This window comes from Teleopsis dalmanni, chromosome 2 (genome assembly GCF_002237135.1).
Source record: "Teleopsis dalmanni isolate 2A chromosome 2, ASM223713v2, whole genome shotgun sequence".
Lineage (NCBI taxonomy): Eukaryota > Metazoa > Arthropoda > Insecta > Diptera > Diopsidae > Teleopsis > Teleopsis dalmanni.
The window spans coordinates 208,545,185-208,563,236 of NC_051847.1; the positions used below are offsets into that span (position 1 = coordinate 208,545,185).

At 25.9% G+C, this 18,052-nt stretch overlaps 1 protein-coding gene across 4 annotated transcripts in view; it reads right to left on the bottom strand.

Moving 5' to 3' along the window:
- The window catches only part of LOC119673873 (phosphofurin acidic cluster sorting protein 2-like), a 62,967-nt gene that overhangs the window by 12,580 nt on the left and 32,335 nt on the right, over nt 1–18,052 (bottom strand). For 2 of the 4 annotated variants that reach the window (XM_038084963.1, XM_038084962.1), the window contains exons 5-6: nt 8,263–8,519; nt 8,126–8,194 (exon numbers count right to left, since the gene is read on the bottom strand). In XM_038084963.1, coding sequence (XP_037940891.1) covers nt 8,126–8,194; nt 8,263–8,519 — 326 coding nt within the window. The remainder of the gene's footprint in view (nt 1–8,125; nt 8,195–8,262; nt 8,520–18,052) is intronic. The other 2 variants (XM_038084965.1, XM_038084964.1) reach the window with 1 other exon arrangement.

Below are 18,052 nucleotides of genomic sequence, written 5' to 3' on the forward strand. Positions count from 1 at the left end.
CCTACATGTAACCTATTTCTTAGTCCTTCTTTTCCTCATGTTACCCTATTGTATAGTATCTTGTTAACCTTTTATCTAATATTGAGCCTTTTCCGAGTTAGTGCATCTGGGCACTTGCTATTAGGTTGATGTTTGGCTATAACAATAATATGGACACAAAATATTGGAGATGGTACCCGAACTTTAAAAGTCAAGTCATGCAGCGAAGAAAAACAGTAAAAAGTCCTAATACTATATACACGCTGAGCTGGTAACAGAGAACCAACCGCTGCCAAAACAATGTAGATATGATATGGAAAATAATATCCGAACTTTAAGGGTCAAATAGCAAAGAAATACATTTGATAAGATATTGAAACGTTTAGTAAAGAAAACAATAGTTCACAGCATTGTGATTTTATACTGATGATAAATAGTATACAAAAAGAATCCTAACGTTAAATTCTGCTTTAATACATCTGAAATGGGGATTTATTAGAGCATAGATAAAGTTAAAAAATTTTTGTATTTTGACATCAAAATTATTAAAGAATATTCGTGATTGTTTTTGGACCTCATCGCATTAATAGATTACTTTGAAGATCTTAGAACCTTTATTTGTTTCGATCTATTTAGTCATATAATTATTGACTATTCTAAACAAATTCTAATCAACGACTTTATCTCCTTGTTTTTATACCTATCTGAATTTTTTTTAACATTTAGTATTGTAATTTAAAACTTAATTATATATTATAATTACATTTTTTACTATTGATATATTGTATAAGGCATATATAAATTATATGTTTATAATTAACTATATTATGTAAGCTTAGAAGAGTTTTTCTTTAACAATCAAACAAATTGCTAATAATATTATATTAGCGAATTATGGCCTTAATAGCCTACTGCTGTTAAATTATTAAATCACATTACATAAATGTTTTTCTAGTTAATTTATATAATTTATTTTTATAGAGTAGGTTGTTAAAAAAAAGGTTGCGAAAAAAGCAGCTGCAATAATTTTTTTTTTTTAAATCAGTTCTCACATTTATCGAAGTATTTTCACTGTACTTAAATCAAATAGAAAATAAAAAATAGAAAATAAAAAATAGAAAATAAAAAATAGAAATATTTTCAGTTTCATAAAAGGTTATCTATTTGATTCGTTAATGCTTTTATTATAGCCAATAACTTATTTTATATTCAGCTAACTTAAAACAACTATGATCTATTAACTATATTAATCTACAACAAAAGTCTTCACTATTTGTGAGAAAAAATTCTGTGGATAATTTCAATTAGGAAATACACACAGTTTTTATTATCTTTCTAAAAAATTCAACCAAAAAAGAAGTTCCAACCCGATAAGTTATAGCGGAGCTATTGCTTACTAGGTTCCAACAAGTCATCAACAATGATACTCGTATCAAAATGAACCAGCACTGTAAGATATCTAGAACACAATAATATATTAAAACAATAATTTCATCAAAATATTAATTAAAAGTGTGGTTTATATACGTTCACATCGGGAAACACAAAATTGATAACCCTCTATTAGGGATAACCCTCTACAAAAGTCTTTCCTCCATAAAAAATGAACCAGCACTGTAAGATATCTAGAACACAATAATATATTAAAACAATAATTTCATCAAAATCTTAATTAAAAGTGTGGTTTATATACGTTCACTTCCGGAAACACAAAATTGATAACCCTCTATTAGTGATAACCCTCTACAAAAGTCTTTCCTCCATATATAAAGGAAAATTATTTTGTAGATCGGCGTTTTAAATATTGCAGCGAACGTTAGTTGACTATCATACATTATATCCGATATCAGAATATATCAGAATATCCGAAATCCAACTCTATAAATTTTCATTAATTATGCACAGAAATGCCTCTATTTAAACCCGCTACTATGGAAAAGAATTTCGATTCAGTTTAAGACTTGCAGACAGAAGATGCAAACATCCAAAAAAAAACAGGTGAGGGTTGTATTAAGTAATAGATATATATTGTACATTATTCAATGATCATTCAACTTAAAAAAAAATACACGAGTATTTCAAAATAATTAAAGGTAAATATTTTTCATACAACCTACAAATGCCAAAATCAAAACAAAAATAAACCTTGAAACAATTTACTAATTTTTTTTGTTTCTTATTTATTAATTTATTTTTAATTTGTTGCTACAGATAAATCCACCTGTGATAGAACCGCAAACATTCTAAGAATGTTAACAAATTAGAATTTCAAGCAATAAAATTAAAAGCAAAAAAAATGTAATTTTTGGTTTAATTATCAAAAATAATTTGAACTTTCTCTAGCATTCGAAAACTCGAGAAGTGAAGATAATTTGTTTAAAAAACTGTTCCTGACGTGTGAATGAGTCTTATTTCAAGATTATATTTAAAGATTACAAATAATTTTAATCATCTTTAAAATATTAAGCGAAGATTTTTGAATACCTTCAGAACCTACATTTGTTTAAAATTAAATTAAAATCTACTATTTTTGACCGATATTTATACAGGAATTACTTCATCAGACATGAGGCATGAAGATCGCCAATGCCAGTTTAGCTGCTTTATCTTTTAAGTGAACGTTAAGGCCGAATTAATATTTGAGAAATATAATAGATACTTTAATATTTAATAAATATATTGTGGAAAACATCAGATAGCAAAATTGGACAAGATAAGTTAATAAACATTGAGTTAACTAAACAGTTCAAAGCAATATATTTACTTTATTAATAATAAAGCCTAAACATCACAACAAGTACCTAGTTTACGTAGTGTCTTGAAAAGAAATTAGACAAAAATCAATATTTGCTCTTTAAGCACTTTTCTAAGATATCAAAAAAGTAAGTCATTCAAAAAATATTTTTTCTATGAAAAATAAAACAAATTTGAACTTCCATACGAGAAAGAAGCCGGAAATTTTCTATAAGAGTCAGTAACTAAACATGTTTCTTAAACGTTATAAATAACTCGTAAATAAGCCATAGTCTTAAAATAGATTTTCGGAAAACTACACGTAAATAACGTGAACTTATGAACATAATTATTATATCTACTAAGCGAAAAATAATTTTATGAGTTGTCAAATCAAATTAAATTTTCACTTAATAAAAATATATTTATAGGGGTTTTGAACAACAAAACCTCTATAGGACAAAAATGTCCCCATACAAAGAAAGTCTAGCTTTTCAGCAACACGAATACTTTATTCAAAGTATATTTATATATAAAAAAGAACTGAAATAAATTAATATTTCAACTAAAACTAAATTCTAAATATACAAAAACAAATTAAAGTATCTACATTTAACTTAGTAAAATAATGAAACTATATTTAGGCATAATTGCATTATTAATATTTAAAATCATTATTTTCATATATCGAAAATACTATTGAACACAGACATTATTTATTAATTTTCAATGATTTCTATTTATTTCTATGGATTCTCACATATCTTTACAATTAAACGACCTACACGCAAACTATCTAAAACCCATTTTGAGGTAATTGCTATAGTTAAAAAACAAAACAAGTAAAAATAGCTCACAAGGTAATAATATCATGTAATCCCTCTTTAAATATAGAACCGCAAGCTTAAAATAAGATTTAACAATGGAAATACAAAAGTATCTACATAAAATGCAATAGTAACAAAACAAAGGTAAAGGTGAAGTAAAACCTAAATCCGTGCACTCAATTAGCTCAAGGCAATACCCAGTACCCAGTACACTGGGTATATGCGGACATCCCTAAAAAGAAATGCTGAATGTAATAAAAATTAAATATATTAGCCCCCAAACAATTCAATTTCCATGAATTTTTGTCCTACATTTTCTTTTGCATGTGACACTGTACATTTCACAGGTCGAAGGCTAAAAACTGAATAATATAAAAGTATTTTAAAATTTCGTTTTTATTTTAATTAAGATAAAATAAACAAAAGAGTGAAAGAACAATATAATTAATTTGACAATAAAACTTTACTAATTAATGTAAGTTTACTAAGTTAATAGCCCGAAGTTAGTTTTTAACTAACTACTTAATAGACTCATAGTTATTTTATTTAAATATTTGTATAGTAATAACTAATACTTATTATTTCAATCAAATAATTAATATGAACTTATACAATCGAAATTTATAATAAAAATATATTAAATTAAACAAAAATTTTTAAAACAAAATGAAATTCAAAATATATAAGATATATAAAAAGAAATCAAGTAAAACTACATCATATATAAAATAAAAAAATATAAAAAATAATAATAAAAAAATACATAATAAAATATATATAAAAAAATAAAAAAAAAATATATATATAAATAAAATATAAATATATAATATTAAAATATAATATAAATAAAATAAATTAAAGAAAAATAAAGAAATAAAAATATAATGAAAATATGAATACTAATAATTAATTTATTTATTTTATTTATTTTATTTATTTAATATGAATAATATTCCCATTATATTTTTATTTAATTTTTTTTTTTTTAATTGATTTTTTTTAATTTAATTTATTTTATTTTATTTGGTTTTATCTTCATACTATCTTAACGTAATATTTCTTTTATAAAATTATTATTAAAATAAAAATAAAACAGTTATTGAAATGAAAATAAAATTATTATTAAAATAAAAATAAAACTGTGATTAAAATAAAAATAAAATTATTAAAATACAAATAAAATTATTATTAAAATAAAAATAAAACTAAATTAAAATAAAAATAAAATTTTAAATAAAATTACAATTATTAAAAATAAAATAAAATTACTAAAATAAAAATAAAATTATTAAAAAAAAATAAATATTAAATTAAAATAAAAAATATACAAAAAAATATTATAAAATAAAAAAATATATAATAAAAAAAATATTATTAAAATAAAAAAAAATATTATTAAAATAAAAAAAAATATTATTAAAAAATTTATTATTAAAATAAAAATAAAACAGTTATTGAAATGAAAATAAAATTATTAAAATAAAAATAAAACTGTGATTAAAATAAAAATAAAATTATTAAAAAAAAAATAAAATTATTATTAAAATAAAAATAAAACTGTGATTAAAATAAAAATAAAATTTTTAAAGTAAAAATAAAATTATTAAAATAAAAATAAAATTACTAAAATAAAAATAAAACTGTGATTAGAATAAAAATAAAATTACTAAAATAAAAATAAAATTATTAAAATAAATATAAAATATATATACAAAAAAAAATATATATATATAAAAAAAAAATAATAGCATCAAGGGCAATTAGCCATTAAGTTGCAACAAAATTGGTTTAAGTGTATTTGAACACCAAATAAATTTCCAAATTAAAATTTATACAATTTTTTAATTTTGTTTATATCTTAATGTTTCCAGTTTTGTTTTAAATTTCATAACTGTGAAAAATATAATTATGTATATAAAATATATACAATAAAAAATTGCGCGTAAAAAGTTTTTGAAAAGATTTATGGATTACTTTTAAGCTGTTGCCACCTCTTTGCTTTGTACCAAGTACCGAACAAAGGTAAAAATTTCCTTGTTTCAGAAAATGAAATCTGGAGGATATTGTTTATATTGTTTATACAATAATGTAAAGATTTTGGGTATAAAAATAGACTTACAGACGAATACGTGTCTGTAAGATGTAATGGCACGTAATTTTGACGTCATGTGTTTATTTACGTAATGTTATTGATACGTACGTACTATTATCATCGCACCGGGAAAATATTTCAGTTTATAAATAACACGATTTATAAAAATTAATTGAAAATTAAGCACTTACTTTCCCTAATACAATAATTTTATTTTTAAAATTAAAAAATATATTTATGGCATTGCAAGCGAAATGATAAGATATTTGTTTTTTATTTTATGTAAAGACTTAAGGTTTCTTAATGATAATAATTTTTTATATATAATAACTTGATGATATAAACGTACTCGTATTTTCTTTAAGTAAATTTGAACAAATGTTTTATACGACAATGCATAAAAAAAGGTAAAGAACAGTGTTTGTTATTATTTGAAATAAGTTTCTCGTGATAATATTCTAATACATTTGCTAATTAGTATTTAATTATACTTATATTTATATAAAACGGAAATAACAACATATATACGAATAGTAAAAGGATTTTTATATAATTCTTTTTTGCAAAAACTTAAACAATTTTTATTATTTTATATACTAATAATATAATAATTTAATAAATAACACAAACAATTTCTGACATATTTTAACATTTATGGCTCTAATAGTCTAATAAGCTATAAACTGTTGTACGTCATAACTTCTGAAATTAAATATTTTTGAGACTTAATAATTTATATGTTTGCATGGTTTTTTTTATGTTAGAGTTTCTTTCGACATTGTCTCTTAAATAAATATAAATACTGAAAATGGACCAAATCTGAACAAGCTATCATTTCCAGAAATACGAAAAGCTTTGTATAGGAAGATTTATTTACAAATCCACACTAGTAGTGACTGGATTTGTAAAGTAAAATATTAAATATAAACCAAATCCAATAAAGACCTTTTTAAATAGAACAACAGCCAATATGATTCAGTTATAAAGCCAGTTATATAGCAACTTAAAGAACAATTCATTAAAATCAACTTTACCACTTTACCAAATTCCCACCTGCTTCAAATTATATTAACATATTAATAATTCAATACAAAAAAAAAAAAAAAATATAAAATAAATAAATAAAAATTATCTTTAAAGCGCTAAAAAATATAATATAAATTTATACTCAAGTACACAGGAATTTAATATATATAAATAACAACAATTTATATGCATTTTTGGATATTTTCTTTAGGCACGTTTAAATAATTTGTCATTTTTGTATTTTTAGATCATATCACTGACAAGTGATATGAAGATGAGTATCATAGATAATATACTGAAAAAAATCAAAAAAAAAAAAAAGTAATAATAATAAATAAGTGTGTTTCTTTTTTTAATTAAAAGTAAATAAAAATGGTCTAGACAAGCTAGGAATATCTCGTACACGGGTCTATTCCGGGTGGAAATATATGTATTTTACGCATTTGCGTTTTAGACTGATAAATTATTCAAAAAATAAATATTCAGTTTTCTTAAATCAAACAATTTTTTGTTATAGTTGTGTAGTGATTAGGTATAGGTATAGGTTGGAGTGGCGGCCTTGTATCCCAAAAAGCCCACTTAAGCACAAATAAAGGCCCGTTGTGGTACCACAGGAGTTACGTTATTTGTATATAGATTTTAATCAGTATACATTTAACGCCGAAGAAAGGTAACGACTCCCCTATTAGGTAAAGGAAAACCAACCTGACAGTTCTATGAACTTGGCTAGGTCCCTAACATTACAGGATGACAACTCAGTCAGGTCAGTTAGAAAAGGAGATCCAAGGATTTTTAATCTTCTTCTGGCTAGGGAAGGGCACTGACACATGAGATGGAGTACAGTCTCCTCCTCATCCTCAGAGCCACAGCCTCTACAAAAGTCATTAAAGGGGAGACCCAGTCTCATAGCATGCCTTCCTATTACGCAGTGTCCCGTCAGCACAGATACCGTAGTGCTGAGCAGGTTCCGTCTTAGTTGAAGTAGCTGACGGGTTCTTTTCTTGTCAAAGTTCGGCCAAGTCAACCTAGAAATCTGACATTGAGGTTCGTCAGCCCAGTATTGCTTGGCTATACTCAGGTATTTTTGTAGTAGTGATTAGTAAGTACAGATATTTAGATCTTATTGTTGTATCTGACATCTGCTTACAATTCAAATATAGGTTAAATAAATCTTTTATAACTAATTTGCATTCCAGTGTAGATACAACAAAACAATAACTGATTGACGCAGTTAAAAATATCGACTGTTTGTAATTCTGAGAGATACATAAGTATAAATATAAAAAAAATACTTCACATAATATTATAATAAATTATCACTTAAAATTATCTCTTGTTTCAATTATACTTGCGTGCATATTTTTAAAAAATTACAATCTGGATTCATTAATTTTGAAATTCTGTTTTCGCAACAACTTCAGAGATACAATTTTATTAAAAAACAACAATTTTAGTATAAAATATTTACTTGAAGAGTTTTCCTTCCCATCATGAATCTAATTCTGCAAATTCTTTCGACTTTTCGTATATATTCATTCTAGTTGATTTTTATTAATTCTTAGATTAAACTTAAAAATAAATTAATATACAGTAAATTTTACTCACCCTGCTTATTTTTGCACGTGATGAGTTTTTATCCTTCATTTCGAATTCACTATCACTATCAACTGGATTTGTGCCTAAATTAACTTCTTCTACTTCAGAGCGTTGCAGTTTACGATATTTTCGCATATCATGCTTAGCCGGATTATAATCACGTTTCTGTTCGTAACCCGGTAAACCAAGTTCATTGGTCTCGTCGTTAAATTCACCTGAACTGAATTCTCCTTCTTCGTCCTCGTCAGAATATTCAGCGACGCGATCTGTTCAACAACATAAAGGCAGTACTTGTATTTTTAGTAAATATTTAATTTAATGTATAAAGAATTTAATGAATAAATAATTTAATGAATAAATAATTATGTGAATAAATAATTATGTGAATAAATAATAAGATGTATAATTAATAAGATGAATAACTTTATTAGATGAATAATTTATTATATGAGTTATTGAATTAAATTAAATTAAATACAAAAAGAGACCACATATATCTTACATAAAGGAAATACGTTCAAAATTTGATATGTGCACTAATTATTTTGAAAAGTAATTTATTTTTTTCTAAGTTTTATCAACAATTTTTTTTTATTTATTTTTTTAAATATTTGTTTATCTTGTTGACACTTTTTTTTACTCTGGTGTTATTATATATTCTTATTATTTTTTAATTCGCAATTTCACAATTTGCAAAATAAATTACTCTATTTTTTTTTTGTTTTGTTTTATTAAAAATCAATTTTTTTTATTAGTAAAAAAATAACCAAAATTCAAGGTTTTGGAAAACACTTAACACTTTTACGCGTTAATATTTCACTAAACGATTTGTATCTTTCAGATTAATTGCTGGTGTGTAAGCGCTTTTGTGGTTGCTTGCCTGATTGCGTTCAACTACTAAATGAAATTATTTTCGTTTGATTTTTAATTTTACAATTCACGTTTTGCGCTCAACAACAAATCCAGAGCAACAAATTATCAAGCGAAGAGTGGAAATTGGACGACACGTACATAGATTGAAAGAGTGTACTAGGTCTTTTCCACAATTACTTGAAATTTTATTAGCCTTCACTGACAGACAAGCTAACAGCTATGGAAATTTGCTCAATTTGTTGTTGAATTTGTTGAATTTGTCGGCAGCAATCAAAATTTAACTGAAAATCAAAATTTTACTCATTCACATTAACAACAAAAAATAATTTTTTATTTTAAAAATAAACCAAACACTCATGCACTCAATTCAATTGTATCTTAAAAATTTGTTGTATCTTAAAGTACGACGCTGGCGCTTACGTGCTTAAGTAAATGTAGTGTTGCTTGCTACTAACAGTTAGTAGCGGCGTTTGGCTAATTCGTGCGCTCATTTACTCATTTACCACTTGATTGTTTTGTTTCTTGTTTTTTGTTTTTTGTATTATTCATATCTATTCATATTTTTTTATTTTCTTGGTAAGCAGATACTTTCATAAAAGCAAAGCAAAGCAAAACAAAACAAAACCAAACAAATCGTTCATAATATTTGACTTTTCCTTCAGCTCACATATATCTGTTGCTTTTCATTGCTGACAATTGAGTATCTCAGTATCTAGATACTGCTCACGTTTTGCCATTGCCATTGCCGGCCGGTGTGTAGCTACAACGCTATGTTATGTTACAAATGATTTACTATCCACAGACATGCCTTAGAATTATATACTCGTAAAACTATAGGTGTGGGTTATTAGTTAAAATACTATAAAGGAAAGGAAGTTGTAAATATGTTTAAGGTAATTTTCAAAATTTCGAATTTAATTCAATTATACTGCGCAGAATTTCAACAGCAGCAACATGACTAAGTTAATTGACGGGAAAAGAGTATTTATTACCAAAATTTAAGCTCTTTTAGCGGAATTTCGCTATGAAAAGCTGAAATAAGCGGATTAATTTGATATCTTCAAAGTCCATTGAACCTATTATTGCTGCTCACTGTAAAGGCTAACACAATACCGTTAGGCTCAGTAGAAATTTGTTTCCACATTAAATTTTCATGCTGTATGAACTAATATGATTTTCACAAATTTTCCGAAAATTTATATTTTCATACACAAACAAACCAAAAAAAAAAAAACAGAAACAAACTAAAGTAAAAGTTGTCTTTCGTCTTTAATGAAATTAAAACGATTGAAGTAAATTTATAATATATGGGGTATCGTGGAGTTTCGACTAAAACCATAATTTTTCAAATGAAATTAATTCAATTAATGTATTCAATTAAAAATTAAGCCTATTTCATGGTTATACTTTATATATTTGACAAGATAAAAAAAACAAAAAAAATATTAAAACAGTACAGCTTTTGTTGAAATTTCTTGGCTTAGGAGAAAAGAAAGTAACTAAGCATATAACTAATTACATTTAACCTAGTTAATACCAACACGATTGTCACCAAGCTCACACACCCTCTACGTGGCTTTCCCTGAATAGCTACAATTATTCGTGCATAGTGAATAAGAAGTTATCTGTAAAGCTGTAGGTTAACCTCACCATTTGAAACACCTCCTCAATGAAAATGGAAAGAAAGCCTTGTAACAGAATACCGCCAAGAGAAAATAGAGGAAGGGAGCATACTAGTTAATTTAATGATTATGGTCACTGCTCTCTCTCTTTGTCTCTCGCTCTAAGTCAACACACACCCTCTACACTGATTCTATTGAATACTTACAATAATTCGTGAGTAATGAAAAAAGTTTTCAATAAAACCTACCTAATGAGAGTAATCTTATTCACTCAGCTTACAGTTAAAGACATAGATCTAAACACCACTTCCATATAAATTAGAAACCAGATCAAGACACTGCCTGGATACGACTAACGATGATGTATGTCTTAAAATATCAACTAAACAGGTCAGTAAGTTTTATTAAAATTTTACTTTAAAATTAAGAAAGGCTTATCTTACTTAGGCTACAACCTACAAAGATAATGTATTGATCAATTATGTGCATAAGTTTGTAATCGTCATTTTAAAACTGTAAAACTGTACATTCTGATCTATCTTCCAAATTATTTATGAAATTAAAATGAATAGAGAAGCTTTTACAAATATACATCTTTACCAAGAGTCATTTTATATGGGCGATGCCTGATACAGTAAGCCTTTTTCATTCATATGTTAATTTTATTATCTTGGATTTAAAGGAAATCATTTGTAGAGTTCCACTTGATTAGTTCATTAAGTTAGTGATGAAATATCGACATATCTACGTTTACAGACAAGCACATAACTAAATAAAAATGCAGCGTTTTGCTGATTACGTTTATATGTCATTCAACGTTTCCGGCACTGCATTACAAATATCTAAACAAAATAAATATACCTCTCAAATCACATTAGTAGAGTAAAAATAGCTAAAACAAAGAAAAACTATATAGATAATGTATAATTACATACTATGATTACTTTGTGTTATTCTATTATTAATCAGTAAACGATACTTTTTTTACAAGAGATTAATAATTTTTTCTTTTTTAGATTATACAAATGCAAATCAACAAGTTTTTACAAGAATCTGTTATAAGACGCTTACAATATAGAGCTTTTTGAAGTGAATTCATCCGATGGTTTCAAAAATTCATCTGAAGTATTTAAAAAAATTACAAATTTTGTAGAGTGATCAGACAACCAAATAGTTATATAAAAAGTGTAAGCTATGTGATACAAATTAAAATCTTTTGAATAATCTTTATAGAGCATATACATCAGGACTAGCAACGATATACTATATGGTGAATGCATTCAAAAGTGACCAAGGTAGGCTTCATGTCACGTTTGCTTTCTAAAGACAATAAATGAAACTGGCTAATAATATTAAAACAATTTTTAAAAAATTTAAACTTAATTAAGCTGAATATCTGTGTCTATTTATTCTATAAATCCACTACTATATTATATATATATTATATACTATATTCTATATTGAAAAAACACTAAAAACAGTGATTTAACAGGTTCTGCAGAAGACAAAGATGGTTAAGTCGGGCAAAAGTCAAAAAAAAAATTTTTTTTTTTTATTTTTTCAATCAAATAGATCAGTAAATAAAGTTAATATATAGAAATAACTTATGACGTTTTTAATTGGTAAATCTTGAGTAACTTTTTCAAACGAGATGCACTTTTAGTGCAATGTTCATTTTTGATTAGTAAATCTGGGGCAAAATGTATAACACTCGAGATTAATTTAAAACTCTATATTGCTAGAGTAGCAAAATTACCCTGAAATTAATAGCTGTTATATATGAGAGTATGAATTGACAGATAAAGTGTTATTTGATTCGATATATGTATACATAAAAAAATAAATACCTCTTAACACTACTCCCAAAATATTAGATTACTCTAAAAATGTACTCATAAAATTTAAATTAATTTTAAAATATGTGCTGCACTAACGCAATATATGTCAATGATCTTTTTTTTAGACAATTTGGTTCAAAGCAAAATAATTTCAATTGGAATTACTAAAGACAGAATTATAAAATTCAAATGGGACCCTATGAGGTCGTAATGACGTCAGTGGTATAGCATGGTATTTCAGTAAAGAAAGGAAGCAAATAGTTTATACCGGTTTAAGATATTTTTTAGTATGTTGTTGTTGTTGTTTAGTGGACTTTCTTAATGAGAATGATTATAGTATAAATTCTAATAAAGATAAAAAAAAAATAAAAATGATAAACGCTTTTTGGAGATAATAAAATTATATGTGGTATATTAAACCAATCGTTAGAGCAGAGTTTTGAGACAATGTTAAGACAACAATAACAAGATGACTATATAAAATGTTGGACTATCTATAACAATAAAAAATATTGCGTCAATTTAAAAGCTTATTTCATTTTACTTGTGAATAATGCATTTAAATAATTATAATACACCTGCCATAAAACTCGTAATATAATTTTTAAAAGTAAAAAGGCTAAGTCATCAGTGACACAATTATGCATAATTTAAAATGAAAAAAGTATTAAAAAATATACAATATATACCACCAACAAAGTGACATAAGTTTTCATTATAACGAAATGTAGAATAGATTGTTAAGGTGACGCGATTTTATAAAAGATATTTGACTCATATTTATAAATAATAAAAGAATAAAAAATACGATATAGAAATTGTCTCATTTGTCAAAAATTGGTAATTAATTAAACTTTAAAGTATTTAAATGCATTTTTTATATTTCGGTAAAAAACACAAAGTATTAAAAAGTCGTAGAACAAAAAAAGAAAAACAATAATATAGCAAATATTGATGCTTTAATGAATAAAAAATAGATATACCATATATACATATATATAAAAAAAAAAAGTGATATTTCATTTATTCACTCAACTTGAACAAAATTACTCAAGTGCAAAATAATCATTTTTATCAACAATTTTTACTCCCACTCCCACATCGTACGAAATCTGTACAAATTTGATAAGAGAGCCACCGTACAAATGCTCAATTTTCACTTATAATATTTTTTGCCCCCTAAAATTGCTAATATAACTTTGTTTATACAAAATTTAACTCATTTTATTTAAAAACAAGTGTTTAAATAAATTATTTTGCCATTTCTTATCTGCTAATGATATAAACAAAACAAAAAGCAAATAACGTCATAAATTAAGAAAATAAATGAAACTCAAAATATAAAAGATATATGCATATACCTTTATATGAGCTAGTATTAACCGCATAAATTTGCTTTTATATACATACATATGTATCTATATAGCATAGATTGTAAAAACGTGTTATAACAATTGATAAAAATTGATAGGTATCCGATTGTACTCTCGTGCTTTATAAACTTGATAGCATTTTTTCCCTGCCAATAGTGTAAAAATGTTAACATCTGTAAGTAGCATGTGCCTTGAACGTGTTGAATGTAATAAAGATATACCTAATTATTTTAAAGTACTAGTCAAATATTCACTTAACGCTATGCATTATTAAAAATAGAAGCAGATAAATCTTGTGGAAAGTGTTATCGCTTTTATAGCACTTTATATTATACTTGCTTTAGAATTTGCGTAAAACTGTTAATAATAACAGTATTCTGTTATAATCACCTTTTTTTAACTTGAGTTATGTTAAAAATTTTGTTTAATCATTATCAGGGATTCCCAAACTAATTAAATTTTTACTTTAATTACTAAAATTCTTAATGAAAAATAATCTATCTTGCCTTATTCCTCAAGTTAGTGAGTTTAAGCATTTACACCTTCTTAGGTCAATGATTGTATATATGAACTACTTACTATTTCTCGTTACATTTTGTAAATATATTGATTCTTCTTCTTCTCCTTGAGTTAGTGCTATTACGCACTTTTACTCTATAATGGCTGGGGGGCTTATCTCTACCCCACACTAGGCTTTAACTAGGCTAAAAAAAAAATCATATCACTTATTTGTCTTTTAGTTGATGACGGACCTTAAATCAGCATATCTTCCTGAGAGTCCAGAAGTGGACTTGAGGATTGTTAGGGCGGGGTTAATTAGCGTATCAACTTTAGTGACTAATTTTAGAGATCTGTCTCTGATATATTTTTTCACTGAGTCAATCCTAAGATCTCTATGTATGTCTGTTGATCTAATATACCAGATTTTGAGCTATCTGTAATTGCTTTGAGGTAATATTTGAGGCTTTGCTATATGTAACACATCCGTACAGTAATGCAGGTCTAATTACTTGCGTATAAAGTAACTTTCTGTTTTTAAAGTTGAAGTGATAATTATTAAATAGCGGCTTTAATAAATGTAGAATCTTAGAGCAGCTATTCCGTTTGCATTTCAAATGCTTAAGCTAATTGAACCGTTTGTCAAAAGTGACCCCCAGATATTTTATGTTATTCTCCCACTGTATCTCCGTGTCGCAAACACTCACTCTTGGAGGATGCTGTCTTTTTCGAGTTATAAATATAGCCTTGGTTTTGTCATTATTAATTTTAATCTTCCATTTTTGGAAGTATTCCACCATAAGGTCTATATTTTCCTGTAAAGTATTGCTTACATTTATGGCATCCCGATCCGAGTAGATCAAGCACGTTAATTAATATATTTGCTATTTATAACAGAATACTAGAGACAAGAAATAATAAAGTTGCAGATGATTTTAGTCTACTTAGTGCTGGCATCAATTGTGGGCATCTATTGTCGAAAATAGTTTGAGAGCTTTACTCTTAATAAACTGTTTAACGCTTTCTGTTGGTCTTCTTAGATTTCGTTGTTTTTTATATAACATCAAACTTTTAGAAATCTTCTGAATACAATATTTTGATAGGTCAAAAGATCTTAAATAGTAGAACTCGCCGCTTTACTAAATAATACGCGTCTAAAGAGAAGACTTGATATTGTTACTACTTATACAATATTTTATTTTTAAAGCTCAAATTTACATCCTATAAAAGCCCTAATATGCTAAGTTTCAAGTTGCATGATATTTTTTTCTCTCTAATATGAGTGTCCAGATGAGTTTGCTATCTAAAATGAAGCCCTAATATTTTACTTTACTCTTAAGAATTGTAAAGACTAAGTTTCAAAGCAATTTGATTTCTAATCTTCTCCGATTTTATTTTATTCATAAGGAGTACCGCGTTGTAAGTTATATGTCACCACTAGTGTAGACATATATCAATAGTAATTCCGTTATAATATCTATTGTAGGATTTTCAAATGCGATAAATCAATAAAATATTTATTTCATTTAGTACTTATTCTCAGAGGTGTAAAATCGACGTTATATCCCAGAACTTTATTCAATCACAATGAACCCAAAAATCTCACAAATAATGGATTAAATCCCCCAGATACTCTGTTGGTTATAGTAGCTAAAAGGAAGTTACCCTTCTGCTAATATAATTAGTAATTATTTTTCGTTTTTCATCACATTCTTCGCAAGAAACTACTATAGATAAACTAGATCTATCCAGTTGAGTTTATGTAGTTTAACGTATGTCTAGTTTTTACCGAAGAACAGTCTGACAGAATGACAAGAAAATATTTTCCTGTTAGCTAAAACTAAGCAGCAACAGAAAAAATGTATGATTGTCTCTTTTTCATCTAAGTTTCTATGACTTTAATTATAAGGGTTAAACGAAAGGCTCAAATACTTAGTATATAATAAAAAATATATTATATTGTAAGTATTAAGCATGTGCAATTATCGATTTTGTAGAATGGAAGGCAAAGGTACTTAGTGCTTGGTAAAAAATTTTTATAACGAAAGTGTTGAATCGAATCGAGTTACCACTGTACTTAATAGTACATTATATCTTCAACTGGATAAAGTTTTGCAAATTTCATGAATTTTTTAAACTGTTTGCATATAAAAGTGTAAATAGAACTTTGCAAATTATTTTGGACCAAAATTGGTCGACATATTTTTTGAAGACATGAGGGTATACATTTTCCAGAACAATTAAAATACAAAGAAAATCATAAATAAAACGAGGGCAAAAATACAGGAAAAGAAATGAATAAAATTAAAATAAAATATAAAAAAAACAGAGAATATTTTTTTTGCTTGCATTGAAATTTACTTTAGGCTATGATGAGTCACAGAAGTTGAAAAAGATTCTTCTACGAATTTGCTCAAATTTAGTTCCTGATGCCACGCGGCTGATAAGTGAACGTCTTCCAAATCTACTGCAAGCCAAACAAAGCTACGCGTCATGTTATGCACAAACGCAAAATAAATGTTTGAAATGTTAAACAAAATTTGTTGAAAACAAAAATAAAAGATACGCAGCACATCAGATATATATTTTTATTTATGTAGACGGAGAGATGTAAACGTATTCACAGCTGATAAATTAAGAAATTTTTTTAATTGTGTAAGTCATGGGGAAATTTTCTAAAAAATTTTTTCAAAAATTCTTGGAAAGAAAATCAAATGAAAAACAGCATAAGCAAACTGTTTAAAGACTGATGACTAATCCTTAATTTGAAACTTTTTCTTATTTTTTTTAATTTTTTTAATTTTTTTAATTCATTTAGTTTTGTTTTTCATAAATAGTAAACTGAACTGTTTGTTTTCATTTAGTAAAGTACTTTTCTTTTCAATTATCTAATTGGTAAAAACTTGTATAAATGCAAAACAGGTGATATAAACTAAAATAGATAATGCGGTCAATAAGAAAAATTAAAATCCTTCAATAAATTTAACCGATTGAAAAAAGTTCAATAGAAATATCCTTGACTATAATGTATAAAAGCAGACTTCTTAGAAAAAATGTTATTAGTGCGAAACGAAACTCATCAAATATGTCAATAGTGAACTGAATGTCGTACATCAACCTGACCGATAAAACAAAACAAACCAAAAATGTTTTGAAGGAGCTTTGAGTAAACAAAAAGTAAGTAGTTCACAACTATTACGTATTTATCCCTGAAATATATTTTGCAAATTTATTTCATACATAAAAATAAATTTATAAACATTTCTGTTTATAAAGTAGAGAAAAATAGAGAAAAAAAATTGTGCAAATACATAAAAATGAAATGTTGCCAGCTTGACACAATTTACGCATTTTGTCATTAAACACTTAGGAGGAAAAATAAAAGCTCATAAGAAGATTTTTTTCAATGCTACTATGCGACTTATAAGTGCACTCTACACTGAGGTACATATATAATGATTTATTATATGTCAACATCTGCAAATGGTATTTATGTTCGACGACACTATCGTTATGATCTTCATCACTCAGTACATGTACTAAGTACAATATAGACAATAGAACAAAGAGGAGAACGTTTATGCAATTTTAATAA